Genomic DNA, 27,176 nt, shown 5'->3' with positions numbered 1-27,176 from the left:
GTCGCTCAGGCTGGAGTGCAGTAGCGCAATCTCAGCTCACTGCAACCTCTGCCTCCTGGGTTCAAGCAATTCTCCTGCCTCAGCCTCCCAAGTAGCAGCAATTACAGGTGCCACTACCACGCCTGGCTAATTTTGTATTTTTAGTAGAGATGGAGTTTCACCATGTTGGCCACGCTGGTCTTGAACTCCTGACTTCAGGTGATCCACCCACCTCAGCCTCTCAAAGTGCTGGGATTACAGGCATGAGCCACTGTGTCCAGCCTATTTGTTTATTTCGTTTTGTTTCATTTTATCTTTTAGAGACAGAGTCTCACCCTGTCACCTAGGCTGGAGTGCAGTGGTGTGAAGATGGCTCACTGCAACCTCAACCTCCTGGGCTCAGAAGATCCTCCTGCCTCAGCCTCCCGAGTAGCTGGGCTCACAGACCCACACCACCATACCCAGCTTATTATTTTTTTTATTTTTCTGGAGATGGGTCTTGCTATATTGCCCAGGCTGGAGAAGCAACATTATCTGAGATGGAACTTTCTGGAATGTTAACCATTAAACCTCCCCACCCCCATGAGAAGCTCAAACCACAAGAGACCAAGGGGCAACTCTTACCACACGGGGCCAGGAGATGATGGCTTTGGTTGCTCCAGATCCACCTGCCATTCTTTCCCCATATCCTGGGTCCAGGAGGCTGACCCCCTCAGTACCCGCCTGGGTTCCTGCTTTCTGGTTCTGGTAGGGTTTGGCCGCAGGAGATGCTGGGAGGAGGCAGGTGCGCAAGAGGGGAGAGGTGAATGAGCCCCGGGCCCTGGTAGGTCTCATCAGGCAGCAGTTGCTCCATCCCCCTGGAGTTGCCCCATCCCCCTGGGGGCCAACGCTTCTTCCGCAGCCATAACCAGGGTGCGGGGCCTCCCCTATGGCCTGAGCAGAGGGTGCTCCACTATACCTATTGCCTTTCTTGAACCCTGCCCCACCTCAGTAAATTGTCTCTTCATTAAACCCTATGCAATGAGGCCAGGCACTGTGGCTCACACCTGTAATCCCAGCACTTTGGGAGGTAGAGGCTAGCGGATCACTTGAGCACAGGCGTTTGAGACCAGCCAGGGCAACATAGCAAGATTGACCTTCGGCTCTAAAAATAAAAATAATCACCCTAGCATGGTGGCGCATGCCTATAGTTCCAGCTTCTTATAGGGTTGTGTGAGGCAGGAGGATCGCTTGAGCCCAGGCGACTGAGGCTGCAGTGAGCTATGATCGAACCACTACATTCCAGACTGGGTGACAGAGCAAGACCCTCTCTAATAAATACATAAATAAACAAATGCTATGCAGTGATGCCACTGGAGTATGCTCTTTCCTGCTGAGGACTGGGGCAGAAAGAAAACCTCCTGCCAGGGAATAGCCCTTTCCAAAATCACAGTGGGGCAGGGGCCAGTTCTTCTCACCAGCCTCTGCCCCCATCAGCCAGAGCGTGGCAATCACATGGGAATAAACAAGAAGCACCTCAAGACCCTGGCTTGGGAGGGTGGCCCACGGATGGGCTCCAGGCCTGGCTGCTGGGTGACAGCTCCCACCAGCAGCCTCTCCAGGATCTCTGGACACTGCCCTCAAAGGGCCCAAGAGGGGGTAGAATGTGGATCATCATAGGCTTACACACAATTGAGCTTAAAGACCTACACAGGCCAGGCGCAGTGGCCATGAGGCGGGTGGATCACCTGAGGTCAGGAATTCAAGACCAGCCTGGCCAACATGGCGAAACCCTGTCTCTACTAAAAATACAAAATTTAGCTAAGTGTGGTGGCAGGTGCCTATAATCCCAGCTACTTGGGAGGCTGAGGCAGGAGAACTGCTTGAACCTGAGAAGCGGAAGTTGCAGCGAGCCAAGTTCACGCCACTGCACTCCAGCCTGGCTGACAAGAGCAAGACTCTGTTAATTAAAAAAAAAAAAAAAATACAGGTCAGGCACAGTGGCTCACACCTGTAATCCCAGCACTTTGGGAGGCGAGGCGGGCAAATCACCTGAGGTCAGGAGTTTGAGACCAGCTTGCCCAAGATAGCAAAACTCTTCTAAAAACACAAAAATTAGTGGGATGTGGTGGTGGGATCTTGTAATCCCAACTACTCGGGAGGCTGAGGCCAGAAAATTGGTTGAACCCGGGAGGTGGAAGTTGCAGTGAGCCGAGATCATGCCATTGTACTCCAGCCTGAATGACAGAGCAAGACTCTGTCTCCAAAAAAAAAAAAAGACTTATATAACAATACAACACATAATCCTAATATCAAGTAGAGAAAAATGTAAATTTCACCTCAAGTTTAACCTCCCCTGCTTTGCCCAGTGAAGCCTCACTTTTTCTCTTTACAATGCAGACCTCTGCACAAGAATCTGCTGTAGTCCTTAACAGCTCTTTAAAAGTAGTCCTTAAAAGTCTGTTGAAAGCTCTGCTCCTAAAGATATGAAAAACAGACCTGGCCAGGTATGGAGGCTCACACCTGTAATCCCACCACTTTGGGAGGCTGAAATGGGAAGATCGCTTGAGGCCAGGAGTTCAAGATCAGCGTGGGCAACATAGTGTACCTCTGTCTCTACAAAAAAAAAAAAAAAAATTTAAGTTAGTTGGGTGTGGTGGCATGCATGTAGTCCCAGCTACTTGGCAGGCTGAGGTGGGAGGATTACTTGAGCCTGGGAGTTCAAGGCTGCAGTGAGCTGTGATTGCAGCACTGCACTCCAGCCCGGGCAACAGAACAAGACTCTTGTCTTAAAAATTGAATTTAATTTTAAAATAACAAAAAAATAAAAACAACCATGTCAGGTGGTCAGATATGGTGGAATGGTATCTCAGAAAGCAAAGCTCTGGTCTTTCCATGCCAAGAGACTGACAGGATCCGTGTGTGGAGGCTCTCCAAGCCAAAACCTTATTTCAATTTTGGGGAAAACGAGGCCCAGCATTATCATTCTCCAGTGTGAAATATTTAGGCAGAGTCAGTGCTTGGTAAAGGGTTGATGTCATGGTTGCTACCTTTTTTTTTGAGACAAAGTATCACTTTTTTGCTCAGGGCGAGTGCAGTGGTGTGATCTCAACTCACTGCAACCTCCGCCTCCAGGTTCAAGCAATTCTCGTGCCTCAGCCTCCCGAGTAGCTGGAATTACAGGTATGCGCCACCATAATCAGCTAATTTTTGTATTTTTAGTAGAGACGGGGTTTCACTGTTGGCCAGGCTGGTCTTGAACTCCTGACCTCAGGTGACCCACCTGCCTCAGCCTCCCAAAGTGCTGGGATTACAGGCATGAGCCACTGCACCCGGCCCACGGTTGCTTATTAATATAATTCTTCATTGCTGGATTCCAGTTGCGAGAACACAGTAATACTTTTGTAAATGGATTGCTGTCAGGGTCAGATGATAAAAGGAAGCATTTGAAAAACATCCATATGAACTAAATAAAAGGTTCTCTGGGGTTAAAACAGCTGCTTTTCAAACCTAGAGAGAGTTGAAAAAGAAAATCAGCTTTGTGCTCAGGTAGGTTCCTTTTTCTCTGAAGAATGAATTAGAGGATCAACAACCCAAATATAAAAGCTAAAACCATACAACACTTAGAAGAAAACACAGGGGCAAATTTTCAAGACCTTGAATGTAGCGATAGTTTCTTAAAGATGACACCAGAAGCACAAGCAGCAAGAGAAAAAATAGATAGATTGGATTCAGCAAAATTAACTCTTGTGCATCAAAGAACATTATCAAGGCCAGACACAGTGGCTCACACCTGTAATTCCAGCACTTCAGGAGGCCAAGGCAGGCGGATCACCTGAGGTCAGGAGTTCTAGATCAGCAAGGCTGACATGGTGAAACCCTGTCTCTACTAAAAATACAAAAATTAGCCAGGTATGGTGGCACTTGCCTGTAGTTGTCCCAGCTACTCAGGACACTGAGGCAGGAAAATTACTTGAACCCAGAAGCCAGAGATTTCAGTGAACCAAGATCATGCCACTGCACTCCATCCTGGGTGACAAGAAAAACACTCCATCTAAACTTCATATGGAACCAAAAGAGAGCCCGCATAGCCAAGACAGTCCTAAGCAAAAAGAACAAAGCTGGAGGCATCATGCTACCTGACTTCGAACTATACTATAAGAATACAGTAATTGAAACAGCATGGTACTGGTACCAAAACAGAGATATAGACCAATGGGACAAAACAGAGGCCTCGGAAACAATGCCACACATCTACAACCATCTGATCTCTGACAAACTGGACAAAAACAAGCAATGGGGAAAGGATTCCCTGTTTAATAAATGGTGTTGGGAAAACTGGCTAGCCATATGCAGGAAGCTGAAACTGAACCCCTTCCTTACACCTTATACAAAAATTAACTCCAGATGGATTAAAGATTTAAACATAAAACCTAACACCATAAAAACCCTAGAAGAAAACCTAGGCAACATCATCTAGGACATAGGCATAGGCAAGGACTTCATGATTAAAAGCATGGCACCAAAAGCAATGGCAACAAAAGCCAAAACCAACAAATGAGACCTAATTAAATTTAAGAGCTTCTGCACAGCAAAAGAAACAATCATTAGAGTGAACCAGCCACCAACAGAATGGGAAAAAATTTTTGCAATCTACCCATCTGACAAAGGGCTAATATCCAGAATCTACAAAGAACTAAAGCAGATTTACAAGAAAAAAAAAATCCATTCAACAGTGGGGAAAAGATATGAACAGACACTTTTCAAAAGAAGACATACATGCGGCCAACAAACATGAAAAAATGCTCATCATGATTGGTCATTAGAGAAATGCAAATCAAAACTACATTGAGATACCATCTCACGCCAGTTAGAATGGCAATCATTAAAAAATCTGGAGACAACAGATGCTGGAGAGGATGTGGAGAAATAGGAACACTTTTATACTATTGGTGGGAATGTAAATTAGTTCAACCATAATGGAAGACAGTGTGGTGATTCCTCAAGGATCTAGAAATAGAAATTCCATTTGACCCAGCAATCCCATTACTGGGTATATACCCAAAGGATTATAAATTGTTCTATTATAAAGACACATGCAGACATATTTTTATTGCGGCACTGTTCACAATAGCAAAGACCTGGAACCAACCCAAATGCCCATTGGATGACAGACTGGACAAAGAAATGTGGCAATATACACCATGGAATACTATGCAGCCATAAAAAATGACCAGTTCATGTCCTTTATAGAGACATGGATGAATCTAGAAACCATCATTCTCAGCAAACTGACACAAGAACAGAAAACCAAACACCACATGTGTTCATTCATAGGCAGGTGATGAACAATGAGAACACTTGGGCACAGGGAAGAGAATAACACTCACTGGGCTGAAGGGTGGGGTGGAGGGGAGGGAAGGGAAGGGACAGTGGGGAGGTGGGGAGGATGGGGATGGATAACACTGGGAGAAATGCCTGATGTAGGCAACAGGGGTGGGGGGGCGGGGGGATGGAGACAGCAAACTACCATGGCATGTATGTACCTATGCAACAATCATGCAGGATGCAGGATGTGCACATGTACACCAGAGCCCAAAATACAATAAAACAATTAAAAAATAAAAAATTATCAATATCAAGAAAGTGAAAAAGCCTACAAAATGAGAGAAAATATTTACTATTTACAAATCATATATTTCATAAGGGTTTAGTGTCCAAAATATATAAAGAGACTTCCAACTGAACAACAAAGAGGAAAACAACCCAATTTTGAAATGGGGAGCAGCCAGGCCCGGTGGCTCACACCTGTAGTGCCAGCACTTAGGAAAGCAGAGGCAGGAGGATTGCCTGAGCCCAGGAGTTTGAGACCAGTCTGGGGAACAGGGCAAGTCCTCATCTCCACAAAAAATATGAAAATTAAGGAAGTGCTGTGGGGCATGCCAGTAGTCCCAGCTACTTGGGAGTCTAAGATGGGAGGATTACTTGAGCCGGGAAGGTTGAGGTTGCAGTGAGGTATGATCGTGCCACTGCATTCCAGCCTGGGCAACAGAGTGAGATCATGTCTCAAAAAAAAAATAAATAAATAAACAGCAAAAGACCTAAATAGACATTTCTCCAAGGAAGATACACAAGTACCAACAAGCACATGGCAAGGTGCTCAGCGTCATCAGTCATTAGGAAAATGCAAATCAGCATCACAGTGAGATGCCACTCCACGTCTGCTCGGATGACTGTGACTTTTTTTAGTCCAATCAACATGTTTACTAAGCAACTGTGTCCTAAACATTTACAAGTACCATATCCCATTTCTTTTTTTTTTTATTTATAACTTTTATTTTAGGTTCAGGGGTTCATGTGCAAATCTGTTATGTAGGTAAATTGCATGTCACCAGGGTTTGGTGTACAGAGTATTTTGCCACCCAGACAATAAGCATAGTACCCCATAAGTAGTATACATGTGTGTGTGTGTGTGTGTGTGTGTGTGTGTGTGTGTGTGTATTTTGAGACAGAGTCTCCCTCTGTTGCCCAGGCTGGAGTGCAGTGGCACAATCTTGGCTCACTGTAACCTCCACCTCCTGGGTTGAAGCTATTCTCCTGTCTCAGCCTCCTAAGTAGCTGTGATTACAGGCATGCGCCACCATGCCCAGCTAATTTTGTATTCTTTTTTTAGTAGAGGTGGGGTTTCACCATGTTGGTCAGGCTAGACTCGAACTCCTGAACTGAAGTGATCCACCCACCTTGGCCTCCCAAAGTGCTGGGATTACAGGAGTAAGCCACAGCGCCTGGCTCTATAGGTACTATTTTTTTGGACCTCACCCTCCTCCCACCCTCCAAGCTCAGGGAGGCCTCAGTATCTATTGTTCTCTTCTTTCTGTCCATGTGGACTCAATGTTTAGCTCCCACATATAAATGAAAACATGCAGTATTGGTTTTTCTGTTCCTGCCTTAGTTTGCTAAGGATAATGGCCTCCAGCTCCACCCATATTGCTACAAAGGACATGATCTGGCTTTTTTTTTTTTTTTTTTTTGAGACAGAGTCTCGCTCTCTCACCCAGGCTAGAGTACAGCGCCACAGTCTTGGCTCATTGCTACCTCTGCCTCCCAGTTCAAGCGATTCTCTGCCTCAGGCTCCTGAGTGGCTGGGATTACAGGTGTGTGCCACCACGCCCAGCTATTTTATATTTTTAGTAGAGATGGGGTCTCACCATGTTGGCCAGGCTGGTCTCAAACTCATGACCTCAAGTTATCCACCTGCCTCGGCCTCCCAAAATGCTGGGATTCCAGGCATGAGCCACCGTACCCAGCCATAATCTTGCTCATGTTTATGGCTATATAGTATTCCATGGTGTATATGCACCATGTTTTCTTCATCCTGTCTACCGCTGATGGGCGTTTAGGTTGATGACATGAATGACTACAATGTTTACACATGGAAATAATATTTGTTGGTGAGAATGTGGAGAAATTAGAACTCTTGCAGCAATTCCTCAGACAGCTAAATGTAGAATTATCATATGATCTAGAAATTCCACTCTTAGATAAATATGCAAAAGAATTCAAAACAGGCACTCACAAAATATATGTGCACATATGTTCATAGCAGCATTATTCACAATAGCCGAAAGGTGGAAACAAACCAAATGTCCATCAATGGATGGACAAAGAAATTGTGGTATATCCATACACCAGATTATTATTCTATTTGTTTTTTTCTTTGAGATAACGTCTCTCCCTGTCGTCCAGGTTGGAGTGCAGTGCCTCCCAGGTTCAAGCAATTCTCCTGCCTCAGCCTCCCAAGTAGCTGGGATTATAAGCACCCACCACCACACCCAGCTAATTTTTTTGTATTTTTAGTAGAGATGGGGTTTCACCATGTTGGCCAGGCTGGTTTTGAACTCCTGATCTCAAGTGATCCCCCCACCTTGGCCTCCCAAAGTGCTAGAACTATAGGTGTGAGCAACTGTGCCCAGCCTGCTTAAGCTTTTATAAGCCTCAGGAGGCTGAGGCAGGAGAATCGCTTGAACCCAGGAGGTGGAGGTTGACAGTGACTCTGACTCAAAAAATTAAAAATAAAAGGTTTATACACACATGATCCTGGTATCAAGTGAAAAAAATGTCAATTTCACAATAATTCTTAAGAAGTAAATTGGGGATGTAGAGGATGGGGATGGGGAATGATGGGTGCCAGGAAGAAAGTCCCCCAGGCAGTTTCTCCTTCCAGATGCAGAGGCCATCTCTGAACTCAAGGACAGCCACCCACTTTACAGATGGAAAAGTCAAGCCCAGAGAGGGTGGGGACTCCCTCAAGGCTACATGTCGCACAGGAAGCCACAGAGGAGTCAGAGCGAGGGCTTCAGGGCTTGCGGCTGGCACTGCACCATGACCCTCCATGGCTTCTGCTGGCCGTGGGGGCTGCAGGGGGCCCAAGGCTGTGATCAGAAGAATAAAGTCCCAGCTAACACAGGCCTTCCAGCCTGAACACGTGGAAGGGACAGTATCAACCAATAGGTTATCCCAGTTCATCCGCGCCAAAGGTTATGTATGCGTCAACCCAGGTCTTCCTTGACCATCAGCCCCTCCATGAAGGCAGTTGTAGCTTTAAGAAGAAAACTCATTACCCAGCTGTTCTATTTCTGCCCAGAGCCTTCACCCCTGGGCTGAGGTCATCAGTTTCCCCACAAGGGAAATGGGGGGAAGGCGGTAAATGTCTTAGATGCAAGGCATTCACCAATCCCCCCAAAGGACCCAGGAGTGCTCAGTCAGGCCCTGGAAGGTGAGGCTAGCTAAGCCCCTGAACCCCTGAGGGCTTCTCTTCTTTTTTAAGGTTTTGCTGACTCAAACCTGTTGGACAGGTATAAAAGGGGATGGCCAGGCTCGGCAGGGCATCCAGTCTCTTCCATTGTGGTCTCAGGTAGGAACCTAGGGGATGCTGGGGAAGATGGGAACGGGGATGGGCTTGCCGTGGAGGAGAACTGGCAGGAGGAGAGTAGAGGTGATGATAAGAGATCAGCCAGGAGGAGGGAGGGGATGAGCATTTTGTGAGCATCTTCCTGCCTCAGGAGCTGCAGAGATAGCATCTCATTTAATCCTCCAAGTTGCCCAGTGCAGTGGCTCATGCCTGTAATCCTAGCATTTTGGGAGGCTGAGGCAGGAGGATCTCTTGAGGCCAGGAGTTCAAGACCAGCCTGGGCAACACAGCAAGACCCTGTCCCTATAAACATGTTAAAAATGAGCAGGGCATGATGGTATGCACCTGTAGTCTCAGCTCCTCAGGAGACCGAGGTGGGAGGATGGCTTGTGCCTAGGAGTTGGAGGAAGCAGTGAGCTATGATTGTACCACTGCATTCCAGCCTGGGCCACAGAGTGAAACCCTGTCTCCAAAAAAAAAACCCAAAAAACAACAACAACAACAAAAAACTCCCCCCAGTGATCTGTATTGCATGCCTGCTGTATGTACAGATGAGGAGACCGGTCTGGAGAGCTGCTGGGACTCCCAGATATCCACAAGTGAGACAGGGGTAGCCAGGATTCAAACCCAAATCAGCCTTCTTCCCCTGCACCACCTACCTTCCTTGGTGCATGATGCTGGATTCGTGGGTTGAATCCCTACTCTGCCCTTCCCTTGGCCTGCAAAGCATCATCTTTCCCTCTGAAGACTCTTAGCTTTTGCATTCCATGAGCTTCATTGTCTATATGTTTGTGGTTCATGATTTTTTCAAGGGGGTCTTGGTTATCAAAGATGCCTGAGAAGAGCCGTTGCCTGGAGGGACAGGAGGGTTTTGGATTCAGGGGTGCCTGGAAGTGGGGAGTCATTAGCAAGCAGGAGGCTGGTAGCCACGAAAAGGGATGGAACCTAGTATCAGAGACCTGCACAGTCCTCAGGGCGGCTCCTGGCTGGAGGGGTCTATGCCCCAAACCACCAGGCCCATGCAACAGCAATGACACCTTAGTTTGCTGTCCACAGCAGAACCATCATTAAACAGCAATACAAGGGCTGGGACAGTGGCTCATACCTGCAAACCCAGCACTTTGGGAGGCCCAGGCAAGTGGATCACTTGAGGTCAGGAGTTCGAGACCAGCCTGGCCAACATGGTGAAACCCTGTTTCTACTAAAAATACAAAAATTCGCTGGGTGTGGTGGCACGTGCCTTAATCCCAGCTACTCGGGAGGCTGAGACAGGAGAATTGCTTGAACCCAGGAGGCGGAGGTTGCAGTGAGCCAAGATTGTGCCACTGCACTCCAGCCTGGGCAACAAGAGCGAAACTCCTTCTCAAAAATAACAAAAACAAAAACAGTACAAGGGCCTGGCACAGTGGCTCACACCTGCAAAAGTCAGCACTTTGGGAGGCCTATGTGGAAGGATTGCTTGAGGTCAGGAGTTCAAGGTTTCAGAAAGCTCTGATTGCATCACTGCACTCCAACCTGGGTGGCAGAGTGCGACCCTGTTCTTTTTTTTTTGAGATGGAGTTTTGCTCTTGTTGCCCAGGCTGGAATGCAGTGGTGTGATCTTGGCTCACTGCAGCCTCTGCCTCCTGGGTTCAAGCGATTGTCCTGCTTTAGCCTCCAGAGTAGCTGGGATTACAGGCGTCTGTCACCATGCCCAGTTAATTTTTGTATTTTTAGTGGAGATGGGGTTTCACCATCTGGCCTGGATGGTCTCGATCTTTTGACCTTGTTATCTGCCTGCCTCGGCCTCCCAAAGTGCTGGGATTACAGGGGTAAGCCACCGTTCCCGGCCTAACTTTCTAATTTTTATAGAGACAGGGTCTCTGTATGTTGCCCAGGCTGGCCTTGAACTACTGGCCTCAAGCAATCCTGCTTCAGCCTCCCAAAGTGCTGGAATTACAGGCATGAGCCACCTCCACCCAGCCAATCACCGGTATTTTCATATCAAATTCCAGTAGTTGCAGACATCTCAAAATATAATTAATTCTTACTGCTGCTCCAAAACTACAGTGCTTGTGAGACTGGCTGCTGGATTGTTATTTGATGCATTTATTAAGAGGCACATCTATTACTAGCTCATGCATTTTTAATATTTTATTAATTATATTTTAATGCCATGAGTTTCCTTGATAATCCTACATATTTTATTGCTTGAATTGGAAACATTTTGTCCAATAGGACCACAGGTATCACCAGACGACCAAAGGGGTCCCCGGCCAATGAGGGCCCAAGACCCCCGGCCCACCTCCTCCTCCTTGCCTTTCTTGCTTTCTGCGCAACAGATGAGCTTTTGGAGCTAGAGTAGCAGGGGGTGGGCAATGCAGAAAAAAAGGTCCAGCCAGAACTCTCTACGCCAGGCCCCATAGGGAAGGGAGAGGAGGAGAAAGCACCCAGCTGTGCCTCGGTGGTTTCCCTGTTGTGTTACTCAGCCTCTTTTGGAAAAACCAGGGGTGTCGGCAGGAGAGGCTGTAGGCCCGGTACAGCAGGTGCCCAGCACACAATGAGGGGTCCCTCATCTAAAGGCTGAGGCTGTACCCTCAGCCTTGAGAAATGCACTGCTGGCAAAGGGGCTCAGAACCACACCATCCCTGAACCTTCGAGAAGGTTCTGCAACCCCAAGACAAATTGGGAGGCCCCTGATTTCTGCCTTTGTGCTTGAGCCTCCAGTTCCCCTCCTTCCTGGGGATTCAGTGAAACTGTCTGGGGTTTGGAAACTGAGAGACCCAGACTGGCCTCATTTGAGGGGAGACAATGATTGACCCAGGTAATCGTTTTGTACCAGGACCGGCTTGACAGCTGGTGAAGCCTGTGGACCTCGCTCAGATTAGTGTTTTTAAATGAATAAAATAGGCCGGGTGTGGTGGCTCATGCCTGTAATCCTAGGACTTTGGGAGGTGGAGGAAGGTGGATCACTTGAGGTCAGGAGTTTGAAACCAGCCTGGTCAACATGGTGAAACCCTGTCTCTACTAAAAATACAAAACATAAAAAAAAAAAAAATTAGCCAGCTGTAGTAGTGGGCACCTCCCAGCTATGCAGGAGGCTGAGGCAGGAGAATCGCTTGAACCCGGGAGGCAGAGGTTGTGGTGAGCCAAGATTGCGCCACTGGACTCCAGCATGGGCAACAGAAGACTCTGTCTCAAAATAAAATAAAATGCACAGAGATACAAATGAAATAAATGGTATTGCAATACTGTTATCAAAATATTGGCTTGGTGTAGTGTCTCAAAAACCTGTAATCCAGCACTTTGGGAGGCCAAGGTGGGAGGTTCACTTGAAGCCAGGAGTTTGAGACCATTCTGGGCAACATGATGAGACTTCATCTCTACAACAAAACATTTTAAAATTAGTCTAGCATGATGGTTATGCCTTTAATCCCAGCACTTTGGGAGGTTGAGGTGGAAAGATTGCTTGGGCCCAGAAGTTGGAGGCTGCAGTGAGCTAAGATTGCACCACTGCACTCCAGCCTGGGTGATGAAGTAAGACCTTGCCTCTGAAAAAGAAAAAAGAAAAAATATATTAAAAAACTAATTTGTGACATGGAAGTAGGGAATAACAAATGTCCTTCTTTATTAATAAATGTAAAGAACAAAATCAAACTGAAGGTCTAAAGAGACCATAATTTAAGTCAAGATGAGGATAAAAGTATTTTGAGACATCTGCAGCCACCCTAACAAGAGGCAAGGAGCTTTGATTTTTGCTGGGAGCAAACAGAGGCAGTGATGGTGCCACTTAGGTCTGTGACCTCTGTTCATACCATACAGAACGTGAAAACCAAGTGGCAATTGTTTTCCTGTCCCATTTCACAGACCCTGGTTTAATCCTAGCTTTAACCTTTCTATGCCTGTGTTCTCCTCCGTAAATGGGCTTCCTGATCCCTACCTCACAGCTTTAGTGTGAGGAACATATGCAATGACAGAGGCAGAAGCACTTGTGTTGTTGGGGGTAGGAGAGGTACTTAACTGTGAGGATTCACTAGCTTATTTCATTTTCAAATAGAATTTCAACTTTTATTTAGATTCAGGGTGTATATGTGCAGGTTTGTTACATGGGGATACAGGTTTGTTACATGGGTATACTGAGTGACACTGGGGTCTGGGGTCCAAATGATCCCATCACACAGGTGGTGAGCATAGTACTCAATAAGTTGTTCTTCAACCCTTGCCCTGCTCCCACTCTCCCTCATCTACTACTCCCCAGTGTCTATTGTTTCCATCTTTATGTCTGTCTGTACCCAATATTTAGCTCCCGCTTATAAGTGTGAGCATGTGGTAATTGGTTTTCTGTTTCTATGTTAATCCACTTAGGATAATGGCCTCCAGCTTCATCCATGTTGCTGCAAAGGAGTGACTTCATTCTATTTTATGGCTGCATAGTATTTCATGGTATATATGTACCACATTCTGGTTTTTTTTTTGGCTTTTTTTTTTTTTAAGACTGGGTCTTACTATGTGACCTAAGCTGGAGTGTAGTGGTGCAATCACAGCTCCCTGCAGCCTTGACCTCCTCAGCTCAAGTGATCCTCCTGCCTTAACCCTGAGAGTAGCTAGGACTATAGCCACACATCACTGTGACTGGCTAATTTTTAAATGTTTTTGTAGACATAGGGTCTTGCTATATTGCCCAGGCTGGTCTCGAACTTCTGGGCCCAAGCTGTCCTTCCACCTTGGCTTCCCAAAGTGCTGGGATTATAGGCATGAGCCACTGCACCTGGCCTGTACCACATTTTCTTTATCTAATCCACCACTGATGGCCTAGGTTGATTCCATATCTTTGCCATTGTGAATAACACTGCAATGAACATACAGGTGCATGTGTCTTTTTAGTAGGATGACTTAGTTTCCCTTTGGGTATATGCTCAGGAGTAGGATGGCTGGGTTGAATAATAGTTCTCTAGGTTCTTTGAGAAATCTCTAAACTGCTTTCTACAGTGGCTGGGAACTGTAGATTAGCTTCTTTCTTACTCTTAGTTATAAAGGCTTAATGGCACCAGGACAGACAAGGTGACATGAGAGAAGCAAGCCTCTTTCTCTCTCGTGACATTGGCTCCAGCCTGTCCACCAGCCTCAGCAGCCTGTCCCTTCTTCTCCCCACAGCACCTAGGGAAGTCCTGGTTCCTGCCCTCAGCTCCTTCCTGCTCCATCCTCAACTAAGCCGCCATGCCTGGTGGGTACAAAGGGGAGTGTGGGGATGATGTGGACCCTATGCCTTTCCTGGCACCTCCCGAAAAGGAGAGGATCGAAGCCATGAACAAGCCCTACGACATTAAGAGGTCCTGCTGGGTCAAAGATGAGAAGGAGGGCTTCGTCGCTGGGGAGATCCAGTCTGAACAGGGTGACCAAGTCACCGTGAAGACAGTAACCAACCAGGTGAGTGGGGCATGATCTCCAGGATGAAACTGAGCTTGAGAGTGGCAGGCACCCGGGCCTTTTCTAGGCATGCTCCCACCCAGGAGACAGGGTGGCAGAAAGAGCAGGTGCCTCTGAGTCCCACATACTGAGATCAAATCCAGACTCACCTACACTCAAGCTGTGTGGCCCTAGGCAAGACGCATTCCCTCTCTGAGCTACATCACAATAGAGATTCCAAGACAGGAGACATGAAAATACTTCATGACCCTAAAACAATACCATGCATAAGGGATGATCATGAGTTACTTGTCTTTGATGTCCCAAACAGTTCTCACATGGAAGCTATTTTCTAAGCATGAGAGTGAGCGTATCACTCATGAGCAATGTCACTGTATGCCATGACTGCTGGTGGCATGAGGGGCATGAGAGAGGGCACAGAACACCCTGGTTCACTGGGTGAGCTCTTCAGCTGCATGAAGAACAGATGGTGGTTCCCAGGTCCCTTGCAGCATGACAGTGGTGTGCTGGATGTGATGGCTTGTGATGGCTTTTAATAGCTTGCAAGGACCCAACCTGGCTTTCGATGGCTTACAGGGACCCAACCTAGCTTTCAATCGCTTGCAAAGACCCAACCTAGCTTCTCATGGCTTGCAGGGATCTAACCTGGCTTGTGATAGTTTGCAAGGACCCCAACACTAAACATTGAGGGACTTTACAGCCAGTTGTTAAACTTTGGGTAACTTGCTATCAGACATGATGGAAGTATTTACACCCTGGAAATAGGCACATGCTGTAAATCAGGGACATTTTCCCCCAGACAACTGGTTTACCAACCCACCCCTCTCTGCTGGTCCACACTGTGTCTGGCCATATGTGAGATATGACTTGAGAGAGTGGATAGAAAATTTGGTTTATTAGGCTGGGCATGGTGGCTCACATCTGTAATCCCAGCATTTTGGGAGGCTGAGGCAGCAGGATTACTTGAGCTCAGGAGTTTGAGACCAGCCTGGGCAACTTGATGAGACCATGTCTTTATTTTTTAATTATTATTATTATTTTGAGATGGAGTTTTGCTCTTGTTGCCCAGCCTGGAGTGCAGTGGTGCGATCTCTGCTCACTGCAACCTCCACCTCCCAGGGTCAAGCAATTCTCCTGCCTCAGCCTCCCAAGTAGCTGGGGTTATAGGCATGTGCCACCATGCCCGGCTAATTTTTTGTATTTTTAGTGAAGACAGGGTTTCTCCATGTTGGTCAGGCTGGTCTCGAACTCCTGACCTCAAGTGATCCACCCACCTCAGCCTCTCAAAATGCTGGGATTACAAGTGTGAGCCACTGTGCCCAACCCCTATCTTTCTTTTTTTTTTTAAATAATAAAATTTTTATTAAAATTTTTTAATGTGGTTTATTTTAAACAGGTACGGGCAGGGTCTCCTTGTATTCTTTGCAGACCCCTGGTGAGGCACCTGATGATTTGTCTAATCCTTTCAGCAACCTTAAGTATAATAGAATTTATTGACCCTATTTTGCACAGAAGGAAGAATGAGAATCAAGGGCACTTTAGGTGACTTGTGCACATTGCAAAGACAGCAAATGATGAACTTGGATTCAAACCCACTGTATCTGCTCATATGCAGAACGGACCTGCAAGATCTGTTCTGGTTAATTTCATAATGAAAATAAGTCAGAGACCAGGCACGGTGGCTTACACCTGTAATCCCAGCACTTTGGGAGGCTGAGACAAGCAGATCGCTTGAGGCTAGGTGTTTGAGACCAGCCTGGGCAACGTAGCAAGGCCCCAGTTCAATAAATAAGTAGCCAGGTGTGGTGGTGCGTGCCTATACTCCCAGTTACTTGAGAGGCTGAGCCAGGAGGATCGCTTGAGCCCAGGAAGTCAAGGCTGCAGTGAGCTAGGATTGCACCCCTGCATTGCAGCCTGGGTGACAGAGAGAAACCTTATTTCAAAACAAAAGGAAGCCAGAGACCTCAGTGATCAGAACTGGCAACAGTCGATTTTCCTCTGAGCCTGCCTTTGAGAGCAGTATTGGTAAAAAGATGAGGCTGTAGTTGGGTGGAAATGAGTTTGAACGAAAGTCAAGCTTAATTCCCAGGAGAAGCAGTTTTCAGAGAGGAGAGTCATAGTGTCATGAGAAATGATGGCTGATGATAGTGGAGCCCCAGAGCGCATTCAAGTTTGGATGTACAATTCATGACAACACAATTTCCTTCAGTATCTGCAGTGGACAGGCTGGCTAGCTGGGTTTGGGACAGGAAAGATGGAGCCTGTGGCGCTGGCTTCCCTGGCTTCTAAAATAAAGGCCAAGTCCTCCATTCCTCTGCTGAAAGCAAAATGTCTACACATGGATGAGGACCAAAGATCTGGAAACTCCTGGAAATGAACTCAGAATAAAACCAAGCTTGAGGCCAGGAGCGGTGGCTCACACCTGTAATCCCAGCACTTTGAGAGGCTGAGCAGGGCGGATCACCTGAGGTCAGGAGTTTGAGACCAGCCTGACCAACACGGCGAAACTGTCTCTACCAAAAATACAAAAATTAGTCGGGCATGGTGGCTGGTGCCTGTAATCCTAGCTACTCCGGAAGCTGAGGCAGGAGAACTGCTTGAACCCAGGAGGTGGAGGTTGCAGTGAGCTGAAATCATGTCACTGCACTCTAGCATGAGTGACAGAGTGAGACTCTGTCTCAAAAAACCAAAACCAAAAACAATCAAAAAACCCAGCTTGATTTACTAAGGGTGTGGTAAATATTACTGGGGAGGATTTTCCAAAACTGTCAAGATTTCAAATTATCTGCTTATTGTACTCATAAATTATTAAAAGTCCCAGAAATCCCAGTGTGGAATCAGGCCTCAAATCTAAGGCTGCAAGCAGCCAAAAGGTATTTGTTTTCTAGATCGCATGTCTTCAGCTTTGATCCCAGATGCTGGAGCTTCTTAAAAGCTAGCGCTAGTTTTTTGTTTTTTTCCTTGCTCTGTTACCCAGGCTGGAGTGTAGCAGCACGATCTTGGCTCACTGCAACCACTGCCCCCTGGGTTCAAGCGATTCTCCTGCCTCAGCCTCCCAAGTAGCTGGGATTACAGGTGTGTGCTACAGTGCCCAGCTAATTTTTGTATTTTTAGTAGAGATAGGGTTTTGCCATGTTGCCCAGGCTGGTCTCAAAATCCTAACCTCAAGTGACCCACCTGCCTTGGCCTCCCAAAGTGCTGGAATTACAGGCATGGGCCACCGCACTCGGCCTAGTTTTCATTTATAGATGAAGACGAAATTGGGGTGCAGCATGGGGACAAGATCTGCCCATGTGCACAGGCACGAACACACCTACTGATGAACGCTCATTACTGTTTTTCTTCTTCTTTTCTTGCTTGCTTTCAATTTTATCCTTGAAGGTAGCTTGGAGGAAACAGGGATGTCTTTTTTCCAAATGGAAAAGTGGCTGCATGCAGTGGCTCACACCTGTAATACCAGCACTTTTGGGGGCCAAGATGGGAGGATCATTGGAGGCCAGGAGTTTAAGACCAGCATGGGCAACATAGCAAGACCTTTCCCTTGAAAAACATTTAAAAATCCCGCCAGGCACTGTGGCTCACTCCTGTAATCCCAGCACTTTGGGAGGCTGAGGCAGACAGATCACAAGGTCAGGAGATCAAGACCATCCTGGCTAACATGGTGAAACTCCATCTCTACTAAAAATACAAAAAATTAGCCAGGCGTGGTGGCACGCTTGTAGTCTCACCTACTCGGGAGGCTGAGGCAGGAGAAATGCTTACACCCAGGAGGCAGAGGTTGCAGTGAGCCGAGATCACACCACTGCACTCTGGCCTGGGCAATGGAGCAACACTCTATCCCCCACCACCCCCCCAAAACAAACTTAAAAATCATCCAGGCCTGGCAGTGTGCACCTGTAGTCTCAGCTACTCAGGAGGCTGAGGCAGGAGGATTGCTTGAGCCCAAGAGATCAAAGCTGCAGTGAGCTATGATTGTAGCACTGCACTCTGGCCTGGGCAACAGAGTAATATTATATCTCAAAAAATTAAATTACATTAAAAATTTAAAAATGGAAAAGTTGGGCTGGTCTGAAGGTAGTGCGTTCTCTCCATTGATTGTTCATGGTTAGTTACAGATCAAACTCCCTGTTCCACTTTCCCCTTCTCGTTACTTCACTTAGCCTTTTTAAAAAAGAAAAAGAGAAATGGAAAAGCTCATTGCTACTTTGAAACCACCGCTAACTCTCAAGGCAGAGAGCCAAGAGTCACATCTCTGCAAAGTGTCCATGGGATCAAAGAGCAAGCTCTGATCAGCTATCAGGATGGATTTGGCTGGAAGAGAAGCACAGGCCAGAGGTTCTCTGTAATATAGGGAGGGAACGTCGTAGTTTATAAGGCATTTTTTCATGATTCCACTTAAGTTCATACAATTCTCCCAGCAACCAGCCGAGGAGGCTACTGTCATCCCAATTTCAGAGAGGAGGCAGTTGAAGCTGCATTGGCCTCAGAGGTGCCTCCCCATCCCAGGACACACAGGGGGGTGTGGCTGGACCAGGACTTTGGTCCACTGGATGCTCCACTCCATCTCCTTCTGGGACTCCAGAGTGTGTGGTGATCTGGGCCAGACACCCCATGCCTGGGACAGCACTATTTCCTAATGCCTGTGCTGCTGTGTCTTGACCCCCTCAGACAGTCACTGTGAAGAAGGATGATATCCAGCAGATGAACCCACCCAAATTCTACCAGGCCAGCGACATGGCAGACATGACGTTCCTGAATGAGGCCAGTGTCCTAGACAATCTGCGCCAACGCTATACCAACATGAGGATCTATGTGAGTTCTGGAGATGGGGTGAGCGCGGGAAGGGGGAGGAAGGAGTGGCTGCAGATCTTCTGCCCTTCTTTTGATGCGGGGGAGGGGCAGGAGTGGCTACTCCACATCCCCCAGTTCCCTATACACATTATGACTCAGAAAAAGGCACAGGGACCATGTTTTTGACATGTTAGAATTTCCACCCAAAGCCTTCGACATCTCAGTAATGGTACCAATGAGCAGCTGAAACACCCTTTGCTGAGGCTGTCACCCAAAAATCTTCCTCCTCATGCTCCTCCCTTCTTCCTCAAAGTCTTACATCGAAACATCATTTCCCCCCTAGTGTCTTCATGTGCCATTATTAGAAGTCCATCCATCCATCCATTCACCAATCCATCCATCCATTCATCCATCTATCCATCCATCATCCATCCAAACATCTATCCATCAATCCAAACATCAAAACATTTATCCATCCATCCATCCAACCATCTATCCATCAATCCAAACATCTAAACATCCATACATACATCCAAACATCTATATATTCATCCATTCATCTAAACATCTATCCATCAATCCAAGCATCCAAACATTTATCCATCCATCCATCCATCTATCCATCAGTCCAAACATCTAAACATCCAGCCATCCATACATACATCGAAACATACATACATCCAAATATCTATTCATCCAAATATCTACCCATCAATCCAGACATCCAAACATTCATCCATCCATCCATCAAAACATCTATCCATCAATCCAAACATCCAGTCATCCATCCATCCAGTCATCCATCCATCCATCCATCCATCCATCCATCCATCCATCCATCAAAACATCTATCCACTAATCCAAACATCCAAGTCCATCCATCCAAACATCTATCCATCAATGCAAACATCCTCACATTCATCCATCTATCCAAACATCCAAACGTCCATCCATCAACCAAACATGTATCCACCCATCCACCCATCCAAACATCCAAATATCTATCCATCCATTCAATCGTTCTTCAAAACATTCACCCACCCATCCACCCAACAAACATTGAGATTTAATTGTAGCCTGAGGCACTTAGGAAGGACAATGGACTGCATCCTTGAAGTTCAGTTTCAGTTTGACATGATGACCAGAGTGGGTTACAATCAGTCCCCTGAGTGTCTTGCAAATCTTAAGACAGAAAGATGATTTCCTGAAGGTGTTGCAGCTTAACTCACTAAACGGGTTGTCTAAGGACATGTTGGTGTTTGCCTCTCTAGATGCCTTTATTAAAAAGGACAGAGGCTTATCTGGTAGGAATAGGTGAGGTGCAGCCTGATTCCCAGGTTAGGGGCTGCTGGGGGTTCCCCCAACCTGGGTCCTTGGTTATACCCAAGAGGACTTCTGTGACCCCAGATTCTTCCTCCTTAATACTACTGTGGTTATAGATTCAGGCCCCAGCAGCAGCACCATAGCCACAGGTGGTGTTGGAAAGTCTCTGAGAAGCTCTTGAAGATATCTGCTAGGTCTGGAGGTTAGCAGGGCATCCTTGGACCCCAGGTCTAAAAAGAGCCACACCCAAGCTGGGCACAGTGGCTCACACCTGTAATCCCAGCACTTTGGGAGGCTGAGGTGGGCACAGCACAAGGTCAGGAGTTTGAGACCAGCCTGGCTAACATGGTGAAACTCCATCTCTACCCAAAATACCAAAAAAAAAAATATGTTTTAAAAAAATATGTTTTCTTTTTTTTTTTTTTTGAGCCCAGTCTCGCTCTGCCACCCAAGCTGGAGTGCAATGGCGCGATCTCATCTCACTGCAACCTCTGCCTCCCGGGTTCAAGGGATTCTCCTGACCCAGCCTTCCAAGTAGCTGGGACTACAGGCACGTGCCACCACACCTGACTAATTTTTCTATTTTTAGTAGAGATGGGGTTTCACCATGTTAGCCAGATGGTCTCGATCTCTTGACCTCTCGATCTGCCCACCTAGGACTCCCAAAGTGCTGGGATTACCAGCGCGAGCCACTGCCTGGCCTTAAAAACACAAAAACTGACCGAGCATGGTGGCGCCTGCTTGTAGTCCCAGCTACTCAGGAGGCTGAGGTGGGAGAATCGCTTGAATCTGGGAGGTGGAGGTTGCAGTTGCAGTAAACTGAGATCATGCTACTGTACTCCAGCCTGTGTGACAGAGCAAGACTTTGTCTCAGAAAAAAAAAAAAAAGAGCCACGCCCACCCCTGACTGAGCCTGGAACCCGGGCTGAGAATGTCAAGGTGCAGACTCGATGGTCAAGCTCAGGACCTGGTCTTACCCGGGGCTGCTCTGCACCCAAGCCCTTGCTCCTCCTAGGTGATCACATCATAGGTGACTTTGGGCCAAGGGACTGCAGGCTCTGTGGAGTATAGCCTGACAGACCAGGGCAGGGAGTCCCCTACTACATTAAAGCACCTTGATGGAACCACTAGCGCAACAACTCTAGCTGGCAAGGGCTGTTCCCATGGCTCCAGCTCCTTCCCTCTCAATTCCTCCTGACCGCAGCTGGGCGGTAACTGGCTTCCAGGCTGCTGTCTGCCCCCACCCCGCAGCTGAGACAGGCTGGAGGGGAACAGTAACTCCATGGCTGACATCCCAGGATGAGACACCGTGTGTCATACTCTCAGCTCTTCAACTGGGTTTCCTTCATCATCTCTTTGCTATTTTTTTTTTTTCCCGTGGATCAGTTTCTACTTAATAAGTTTCCTTTTGGAAATTCAGCATATCCCAGTTATGCTAAGGAGAACCTGGTGGCAGGGAGCAGGGTCGGGGGGGAGCAGTTATTCTTACTTGGTTGAAAATGGAAGGGTTTAAAGTTGAATTGAAAACAGGCACTTGGTGGAGGTCAATGTGACTTCCAGCAAGTAGAAGGGAAATTCAAGATTCATAGATTTGGCCAAGTCCTGTCTTCACTTATTCTTCCTGCTCTTAGATAATTTATTTAATACTGTAATTGGTTTTTCTGTTTTTTTGTTTGTTTGTGTGGTTTTTTTTGTTTTTTTTTTTTGAGATGGAGTCTTGCTCTGTCACCCAGGCTGGAGTGCAGTGGCGCAATCTCAGCTCACTGCAACCCCCACCTCCCGAGTTCAAGCGAGTCTCCTGCCTCAGCTTCCTGAGTAGCTGGGACTACAGTGCACGCCACCACACTCGGCTAAATTTTGTATTTTTAGTAGAAATGGGGTTTCACCATGTTGGTCAGGCTGGTCTTGAACTACTGACCTCGTAATCCACCTGCTTCAGCCTCCCAAAAAGGGGAGATTACAGGTGTGAACTCACAGCCCGGCCTTTCTCTCTCTTTTTTTTTTTTAAAAAAGGTAATTTCTTCCAAAATTGCAATCTTGGAGTGAAAAGAATGTTGGGGTCTCTTTTTAAGAGGAGATCAAGGCCGGGTGCTGTGGCTCATGCCTGTAATCCCAACACTTCGGAGACCAACGTGGGTGGATTGTTTGAGGACAGGAGATCATGACAAGCCTGGCCAACACAGCAACGCCCCCATCTCTACAAAAATTATTTTTAATTTTACAGGCTTAATGGGCACATACCTGTAGTACCAGCTACTTGCAATGTTGAGGTGGGAGGATCCCTTGAGTCCAGGAGGTCAACGCTGCAGTGAGCTATGACTGTACCACTGCAGTCCAGCCTGGAAGACAAAGGCTTGCTCTGTCTTAAAAAAAAAAAAAAGAAAGAAAGAAAAGAAAAAGAAAGAAAACAACAGGTGGTCAAACCTAGCTGCCACAAGTAGGAAACTGCATCCACACAGTGAAGATTCCACAGCTATTGAATCACCCCAGAAATCTCTCAATGGACTGTCATGGAAAATCAGATATATTAAGTGGCAAAAGGAAGACACAAAAATAGTACTATAGGCCGGGCACAGTGGTTCATGCCTGTAATCCTAGCACTTTGGGAAGCCTAGGTGGGCAGATCCCTTGAGGTCAGGAGTTCATGACCAGCCTGGCCAATATGGTGAAACCCTGTCTCTACTAAAAATACAAAAATTAGCCAGGTGTGATGGCGGGTACCTGTAGTCCCAGCTACTCAAGAGGCTGAGGGAGAATTGCTTGAACCTGGGAGGCAGAGGTTGCAGTGAACCGAGACCGTGCCATTGCACTCCAGCCTGGGTGACAGAGTGATACTCTGTCTCAAAAAATATATATATAAATTTTTAAAACATGGAAGGGAGTAAAAGGAACTAGCCCAGTGTTTACCTGTGATGAGGGTAGGGGTTGGCATGGAGCAAGTGGAGGGACCTTTTGCAGTATATATGTCATCACAGTGACAGTGTTACCTATTCAAATACATATGGACGATGGGGTAAAAGCAATACACATTCAATGCCCTCCCTGATTTATGATTAAACCAATCAAACATTGAAAATATCATAAATTGACTTCCAATATGATATTTATTTTCCTTGTATGATGGGTTTGTCTGGATGTGACCCCATCCTAAGTTGAGGAGTATCTGTAATTAAATCAAAAGAAAACAAAAACAAATATATATTAAAGAGAAGGCTCATTCAGATAGACATAAGATTTTGCCTCCAGAGGCTGGGTTGTGCTGTTGTTGCTGTTGTTGAGACGGAGGCTCACTCTGTCGCCCAGGCTAGAGTGCAGTGGCAGGATCTCGGCTTAGTGCAATCTCTGCCTCCCAGGTTCAAATGATTCTCCTGCCTCAGCCTCCTGAGTAGCTGGGACTACAGGCCCATGCCACCATGTCTGACTAATTTTCATATGTTTAGTAGAGATAGTGTCGCCACATTGGTCAGGCTGGTCTTGAACTCCTGACCTCATGATCCGCCCACCTAAGCCTCCCAAAGTGTTGGGATTACAGGCATAAGCCACCACACCTGGCAGAAAACTGGTGTTCTTCACAGCTTGCTCTATGATAAGCTGGGTCTTGAAGGGAACTCAGCTGGGGGAAGAGGGTACCAGGAGGAAGAACCAGCTGACCATCTTCCCTCCCTCCCTCCAGACCTACTCAGGTTTGTTCTGCGTGACAGTCAACCCCTACAGGTGGCTGCCCATCTATGGAGCCCGTGTGGCCAACATGTACAAGGGCAAGAAGCGCACAGAGATGCCACCTCACCTCTTCTCCATCTCTGACAACGCCTACCATGACATGCTTATGGGTGCGTCGGGATGGGCTCTGCTGGGGCTGGGGTGGCAGGAGACAAGCCTTCCTTTGCCATTGCTGCTCCAGACTCATTAAGACCTCGTGATACCCCATCCAAACCCTGACCCTGCACCACCAGTTAAAGTTCGTTGCTAAATGTTGAGCATCAGCTGCTGCTACCAGGTGTCAGGGCTCAGTGAGTATGCTGGGCACTTGCTAGGCACCCTATCTCATTTAAGCTTCACAAAGCCATGGGATGCCAAGGTAAGTAGGTAAGTAGCTTGCTCAGAACTCAAGTTAATACTCTTAACCATTACTCGTATGATCTTGGCTGCATGTTATAGTGATTCCTCTATGCAATTTTTTTTTTTTTTAGATGAAGTTTTCCTCTTATCACCCAGGCCATAGTGCAATGGTACAATCAATCTCAGCTCACTGCAACCTTCGCCAACATGCGATTCTCCTGCCTAGCCTCCTGAATAGCTGGGATTACAGGCGTGTGCCACCACGCCCAGCTAACTTTTGTATTATTAGTAGAGACGGAGTTTCATCATGTTGGCCAGGCTGGTCTCAAACTCCTGACCTCAAGTGATCCACCCACCTCAGCCTCCGAAAGTCCTGGGATTACAGGCATAAGTCACCGTGTCTGGCCATGATATTTTTTTAAAGACAGTGTCTCTGTTGCCCAGGCTGGAGTGCAGTGGTGTAATCTTAGCTCACTGCAGTCTAGAACTTCCGGGCTCAAGCAATCCTCCTGCCTCAGCTTCCTGAGTAGCTGGGACTATAGGCATGTGCCACTATGCCCAGCTAATGTTTTAATTTTTTGTAGAGACAGGGTTTCACCATCTTGCCCAGGCTGGTCTTGAACTCGTGGGCTTCTCAAAATGCTGGGATTACAGGCATGAGTCATGCTGTCCAGCCCTCTGTGATTTTTGTCCTCTCTTCTCTTTGTGTTGCTTAGGACTGGGTTGCTTGATGGCCACTCTAGGCTGGCGGAAAGAGTGGCTGATAAATTCCTGATCCTTCCTGCAAGGGTGTATGCTGCAGGGATTGGCACGTGGCCGCAGATCCCACAGGACCCTGGATTTTGGCCTCCAAGTGTAGCCAAGGCCATGATCTTAGGCGGGTAGAATATGGAGAAGTGCTATTTATCCGGGGCGTTGTCGAATGCCTAGTTTCTAAACGTTTCCTAATTACACCTTCCTGTTTCTTGTTTTCTTCCCCACAGATCGTGAAAATCAGTCCATGCTAATCACGTAAGTGTCTCTTCCATCTCTCAGTCTATACACATATAATTAGGTCTGTGTCTTACACATATAATTAAGCCTTTCTGGAATTAATTGGGGGATTTTGTTTGGAACTCTACAGGCAGATGAGTGGGCTTAGTGGGGCGGGTGAGGCTGCACCTGCTAAACTTATGTGGTGGCTTTCCTGTCCCCAGGACTCCCCACCTGCCTGTCCTGGCTAGGAGGCAAAATGTAAACAAAAATGTGTACCTTTGAGGCCAGGTGTGGTGGCTCACACCATAATCCCAGGGTTTTGGGAGGCTGAGGCAGGAAGATCACTTGAGCCCAGGAGTTTGAGACCAGCCTGGGCAACATAGCGAGACCCTGTCTCTATAAAAAATTACCCACGTGTGGTGGTGCACTCCTGTAATCCCAGCTACTCAGGAGGCTGAGGTAGGAGGATTTCTTGAGCCCAGGAAGTGGAGGCTGCAGTGAGCTATGATCACACCATTGCACTCCAGCCTGGATAACAGAGCAAGATCCTATCTCAATTTTTTTTTAATTTTTTTCTCCTCAGAAATAGTTTTGGTTGTATTTTTGAGATGGATTCTTGCTCTGTCACCCAGGCTGGAGTGCAGTGGTGCTATCTCAGCTCACTGTAACCTCCACCTCCTGGGTTCAAGCAATTCTCCTGCCTCAGCCTCCCAAGTAGCTGGGATTACAAACATGCCCCACCACACCCAGCTAATTTTGGTATTTTTAGTGGAAACGGGGCTACACCATGTTGGCCAGGCTGGTCTCAAACTCCTGATTTCAGGTGATCCTCCCACCTCGGCCTCCCAAAGTGCTGGGATTACAGGCGTGAGCCACCGCACCCAGCTAATTTTTGTATTTTTAGTAGAGACAGGACCTCACCATGTTGGCCAGGCTGGTCTTGCTTCTTTTCTCTGTGGCCAACCCCCCTCTTCCTGCTTCTTTTATTCACTCTTTTTTTTCCACCTGCAGCGGAGAATCTGGTGCTGGTAAGACTGAGAACACGAAGAAGGTCATCCAGTACTTTGCCAACATTGGAGGAACTGGCAAACAGACCACAGATAAGAAGGTAAGAGCCGACCGAGTGGGCCCAGGGTCCATTTCCCATCTTCAGGCATCTGTAACACACACAGTGGCACCTGTTCAATCTTCACAGCTTCTCACAGCTTAGGGCCATTTTATAGATGAGGAGACTGAGGCTTAGAGAGAAGTGATTTGGGTGGAGTCACACAAGGAGAAGGTGGCCATAGATCAGTATCACGATCTCCTCCCCCAGGACTTGTTCTGCTGCCCCAGGCTATGTCTGCCTCCAGAAAGACAGGTAGCAGAGCCCCTTGTACTTGGTAGAGGGGAAACGGGAAAGTTTGCTGCCTGTTAAGTGGCTTCTGCAGGCCCTGGCTGCCCCAGGGGTACAAAGAACCTAAGCTGGACAGACAGCTAAGGCAGCTGTACAAGGCTGACAGAGGCCGGGCGTGGTGACTCATGCCTATAATCCTAGCACTTTGGGAGGCCGAGGCGGGTGGATCAGGAGGTCAGGAGTTCAAGACCAGCCTGGCCAACATGGTGAGACCCTGTCTCTACTAAAATACAAAAAAACATTAGCCTGGTGTGGTGGTACGTGCCTGTAGTTCCCAGCTACTGGGGAAGCTAAGGCAGGGGAATCACTTGAACTCGGAAGGTGGAGGTTGCAGTAAGCAGAGGTCGTGCCACTGAA

The 27,176-nt window shown here is 47.2% G+C and overlaps 1 protein-coding gene and 1 long non-coding RNA gene across 2 annotated transcripts in view; one reads left to right on the top strand and one right to left on the bottom strand.

Annotated features, from left to right (window-relative positions):
* Positions 1-622: 622 nt before the first annotated feature.
* On the bottom strand, positions 623-22,753 carry LOC144580425 (uncharacterized). The gene is made up of 3 exons (XR_013529925.1): positions 22,631-22,753; positions 2,482-2,574; positions 623-749 (listed from the first exon to the last, which is right to left on the bottom strand). It is a non-coding gene; the product is annotated as an uncharacterized LOC144580425 (long non-coding RNA).
* Positions 14,000-27,176, top strand: part of MYH16 (myosin heavy chain 16) — a 79,553-nt gene continuing 66,376 nt past the window's right edge. Inside the window, exons 1-5 of the mRNA XM_035282452.3 lie at positions 14,000-14,275; positions 18,944-19,087; positions 24,063-24,219; positions 25,432-25,459; positions 26,435-26,531. Of these exons, the coding sequence (XP_035138343.1) occupies positions 14,066-14,275; positions 18,944-19,087; positions 24,063-24,219; positions 25,432-25,459; positions 26,435-26,531 (636 nt within the window). The 5' untranslated portion in view covers positions 14,000-14,065. The remainder of the gene's footprint in view (positions 14,276-18,943; positions 19,088-24,062; positions 24,220-25,431; positions 25,460-26,434; positions 26,532-27,176) is intronic.

Source organism: Callithrix jacchus, chromosome 2 (genome assembly GCF_049354715.1).
Source record: "Callithrix jacchus isolate 240 chromosome 2, calJac240_pri, whole genome shotgun sequence".
NCBI classification, from domain to species: Eukaryota; Metazoa; Chordata; class Mammalia; order Primates; family Cebidae; genus Callithrix; species Callithrix jacchus.
The sequence above is the reverse complement of the archived record's forward strand: the minus strand, read 5'-3'. Positions and strand labels throughout refer to the sequence as shown.